The 4,796-nt window shown below is 40.0% G+C and overlaps 1 protein-coding gene across 4 annotated transcripts in view; it reads right to left on the reverse strand.

The window, feature by feature from the left end:
- The window catches only part of marveld2a (MARVEL domain containing 2a), a 9,552-nt gene extending 5,839 nt beyond the window's left edge, over nucleotides 1-3,713 (reverse strand). The window contains exons 1-4 of one of the 4 annotated variants that reach the window (XM_010774194.1): nucleotides 3,660-3,713; nucleotides 2,286-2,381; nucleotides 1,985-2,148; nucleotides 240-1,208 (exon numbers count right to left, since the gene is read on the reverse strand). In XM_010774194.1, the coding sequence (XP_010772496.1) occupies nucleotides 240-1,191 (952 nt within the window). In that variant the 5' untranslated portion in view covers nucleotides 1,192-1,208; nucleotides 1,985-2,148; nucleotides 2,286-2,381; nucleotides 3,660-3,713. The remainder of the gene's footprint in view (nucleotides 1-239; nucleotides 1,209-1,984; nucleotides 2,149-2,285; nucleotides 2,382-3,659) is intronic. The other 3 variants (XM_010774195.1, XM_010774192.1, XM_010774193.1) reach the window with 3 other exon arrangements.
- Nucleotides 3,714-4,796: the final 1,083 nt, after the last annotated feature.

Consider the following 4,796-nt stretch of genomic DNA (forward strand, 5'->3'; position numbering starts at 1 on the left):
GTGTGCCTTGGCAGTTTAAAACACATTTTAAGTCTTCTAAAAAGGTAATCAACTCTGTACCAACAATCTATCTTTTTTGATGTCTGGTACACTATGTCAAGTGGCAATCGTATTTTTTAAATATTGAACATGGCCCCTGACAAGTGACTGAAATGCATACAAAAGCAACGGTAACATTAAAACTATCTGTATGGATACATCAAGGTGAAAAACCATTTGTAATATGAGCTGTTGCCGACCTGCAGCCATGTAAAGCAAAGCCAGCGCCAGGTTGATGGTGAACTCGGTCAGAGGCCACCAGTTGGAGTCCAGCAGGATGGTGCGGTAGTACATGGTCATCCCCAGCACCAACATGATCACAGTCACCAGCCAGGCCAGCCCTGCCACCACCAACACAAAGGGGGTCTTGGGGCCCGAGTAGTAGGACCCCCCTGTGCCTCCGCCATATAACCCTCCTCCTCCGTACGCTGCTCCAGGAGACGAGTATCCAAACATGTTGAACCACTCGTTGTCTTTGTGGATGTAAGCGCAGACGCAGGCGAACACAGCGGCCCCCAGCAGGAGCTCCACACATCCCAGAATCCTCAGCAGCCCTGACCAGGACTTCATGTAGTCGTAGCGCTGATGGTACTCCTCCACCCGCTCGCTGTAGGTCAGACCTGTGCGGTGGGTGCGCCCCGACAAGGACTCATTGCCCTCCCGTAGTTCCAGAAGCTCCTTGCGTGAGTTGTAGCTGCCTCCCGAGCCCCCAAAAGGATCTCGGTAGGACCCAGGGACCGGGGACTGTGGAGGAGAGCAGCGCACCCCGTCACTGGTGCTGTTGTTGTTGTTACATGACGAGTCAGGCATTGACCACGCCTGCTTACTGCTGCGGTCACTTGCTCTGAAGAAGTTCTTCCAGGAGTCTGGGACGAAGCGGTGGACGGGTTTGATATCTAAGGCGGGGTCGTCCGGGTCTCCGTTGTCCTCACTGACGCTGGGATTTAACTCTGGGCCCACGGGGGGGTGGTCAGGGAGAGGCGGAGGAGGGAGGGGGTCGGCGCTCTGAGCGAGGCGAGTGTCTCTCTGCTCTCTCAGCGGAAGTGGATCGTAGGAGTCTGCTCGTGGTAAGGAGCCCAGTGGCACCTGGTCGTAGTACGGCGACTGGCGGACACGCTCAGTGCGTCCATAAAAGCCTCCTCCATTGGACATGAGGATGGTAGTGGTCCCTGAGAGCACACACACATTTATTTAGAAGTTTTAATGCGTTTCAATTTGACCTACAGGTCTTTTTATCCTTATTTTAAAGCTGAAATAATAAGTTGCTTGACAACTCATTATTTCATTATTGTCAAATATTTTTATAGTTGATTCATCTTTTTTCAAGCAGAAACATGAGCTGCTTTTAGCTACTCAAATAAAAGGATTTGTTGCCTTTTTTTTCTGTTTATCACATTGTTCACTTATATCTTTGGGTTTTAAAAAAAACGGGATATTTAAAGATATCATCTTGAGCTCTAGGTACCGGTAATTGAAATTGAAAATAAGTTTTTGTTATCCTTTTCTAATGCTTAATAGACCAGATGAATAAGTGATTAAAGAAAACTGTTAATGTTTTCAAAGCTTCATTTTAAGGTGATGCCTTGCTTTGCCAACTTAAAGTCAAAAAGTGAAACATACTCAATTTACAATATTATAAGACATAGAAAAAGCAGGAAATCCTTGAAAAATGTGCCCGGAGGCAGGAACTTGCTTGAAAATGTATTGTATGTTTTTGTCAATAAAATAATCATTTCAGTCCTAGATATACATTTTCATCGATTCAAATCATTACCTGAACCAGGAAAGCAAAGAAAGAATAAACATGTAAGAAGGAAAAGGCCAGAAGATAAAAACATTTCCCAAACTGATGAGAAATTTGAATTAGATATTCAAGAATATCATTCATGCAAAATCTGCTTGCCCCACATACTGTACCTACGAGCTGCAGCTAACCCCCAAGTACCTGAGGTCACCAGAGAAAAGCCCTCATGAGTGAAGATGTTATCCCAGCATCCTCCATGCAAGCCGAGTCAAGAATATATTTTTGTGCTGCCATCCAATATGAAGTAAGAATTCCCCCGTTGTTGTTGATGATGTTGTTGATGTTGTAATAAGCTCTCATGTGTCCTACCCAGGAATCAAAACTTATGAATAGTTGTTGCAGGCAGCACAAAAATGTATTCTTGACATTTAATCAGCCCTTAAAAGCCCATTTCTTTAATGATCTCGAGAGGTAAAAAATTATATTAACTGAGCTTCAATACCTCTTTCACACGCAGTCACTCAACACGACTTACATTGGCCTGCAGGTCAGAATGCAAACCTTGTATGAACAGACAGTGTGTCGTTGGATGGTTCACCTGCAGAGAAACAACAAGATGAGATGATGGTCGACTTCTTTAACGCTGCATCTAATGAGAATAAAAACTCTAACAATTTCCCAAATAACTGTCTTCAAAGTGTGTTTTGTCCAGCCAACATTAAAAAACATATATTACATTTACAGTGCTGGACAATTGAGAAAAGCAACACAAAATGTAAGGTGGAAACAAAGAATGTTTCCCTTAATCAAAAATATATACATTAATATATATTATAAAATTGATAGCACCACATCAAGAAACTACATCTCAAGTAGTGTGTTGTACTATATACTAAGTAACATATTTTCACTTTTACTTGTACTTACAGGTATTACATTATTACAGTGTGGTATTAGTAGTTTGTAAATAAAGCATTTGAATAATTTCTCCACCACTGATGAATTCACTCATCCTGTTCTTCAACAACACTTCAAACGTATACATTTAGTTACCCAGCAGTATATAACGCTATCAAAACTAGCTCACATAAATGCATCCATTATAATAATCCAATTATATGATATATTCTGAAAGGGGCAACTCTACATGGCGAGTACGTTGTCTTTTTAATATTTGCATGTAAAGTACACTTCCTAATTACATACTTTTACTACGTAACTAATACCTTTAATGCAGTACTTGTATGTGTGCTAAACAGTATGGTATTAGTACTTTTCTCCTAAAATAACGGCTCACATGGGGAAGTACTTTTGTGTACACCTACAGTAATAATGTCAGAGACTCCTGTTATGAGGAATCTGCTTTATAATAATACAGAGGTCTATAAACATCTCGGCTCTGATATAATTACATGACACTGAAGTACTGACAACAAAGGCTACATTTAAAACTCAGTCCACAGCAGGTATGTAATACATGTGTGCAGTGAAGGAGGCCTAATAACATTGCAACAAGTGTTGGCTCGCATCCAGAGTGCTCGGTCAGGGAGAAAAGTAAATTAACGCAATAACTTGACTCCGTTTAAAGGTAACTATCATGCTTCAGGTTACATTATAAAAGAAAAAAAGAAAAGTAGCTTGCTTAAATTTCGCTTTAGACAGCTGTTTAAAAAAAAAGTTTCGCGACGACAACGGAGGTTAACTTCACTCGAGGTGCCGTCGTTAAGATAACAAAACGCTACGTTTACTGACCTTTCTTCCTTAAAAGGTTTCCGTTTCAAACTATAAAAGACTCCATATTGATGTCTAACTAACCGCATCGATAAATACTTTTGAAATTAGGATATAAATGCAGTTATTATTCTGCCTAACCTACCTTGTTCGCCTCCTTCCTTATCCACCTCCTCCTTTTCTTCTTCTCTCCCATTTCAGTAACTTTACACCAACAGGTCTCCTATGACCGGACCACGTGACCTGCCCATCCCCATGACGTCACTCAGTTGGAGGGGGAAATGTACCTGTTGATAAGAACACCTGACAGACAGTCATACAGTGATACTCACCTGTGAGTAACCTCTCATTTATAGGACGTAGTGGAACATACTCACTATGTGTTAGTTATGATAAGTTATTGCATAATCTTGCCTGCAGTTAAATGCAGTTAAGTAATTACACTTAGTTACAATTCACCACTATAGGACAAAATATTATAGGTGGAATTGTTTCTCATTCATGCAGAAATGCATGAAAAAATACAACAGCAAAGTTTGACATTAAATTATACAGTAATGTAAGAAAGCAATTCTAACGCATAGAATATTTGGAAGATTCCTGGCATCAGCAATGGGCCAAAAATAAATGAATAAATCAAATAAAACTCAGTAAAAGTCAACAATAAGGATAACAGTAATCACAAGGACACAAAGGACAGGGCTATAATCATGCTATAAACAAGTTTAGAGTCTATTGACATTCATAAGAAATCCATTGCACAAAACTATCTTACTGAAACAGTCCACAAGGTTATTATTATGAATATGCCATACCGTTCCATGTGTTTGCATTCTTTATACGCTTTTTTATATATATGCTTAGATAAATGGCTTTTATATTTAGCATACAAACATGAAAGTGGTAATAGTCACACTGGTAATTCTGGACTAAATTCACCCTTATCATGGTCTTCAGTTCTATACTTATTTGTCTGATGGACTGCTGTCCATATATAAGAGTTATTCACCATCACATTTATTTTTCATGTCGTTGTATACATAGGCTGAATAGAAAAAACTAAATGCTGAATCAGACACATTTCTCACGTTTCTGTAAGAGCAGCAACTGACCCATGTCCTCCTCCGAATATCTGAGTTTGAAAGTGTTTTCTGAGCACTAGATGGAGCTCTGAAGTTAGGGTACACATAAAAATCATGATCACACAATGCTGTCTAAAATAAGAGAGTCTGAGGGAGTATTTTGTGCTTCAGTGATTCGAGGATGACTGTGTCAGAGATTG

This window comes from Notothenia coriiceps, unplaced genomic scaffold, assembly GCF_000735185.1.
Source record: "Notothenia coriiceps isolate Sejong01 unplaced genomic scaffold, NC01 NC01_scaffold00013592, whole genome shotgun sequence".
NCBI lineage: Eukaryota > Metazoa > Chordata > Actinopteri > Perciformes > Nototheniidae > Notothenia > Notothenia coriiceps.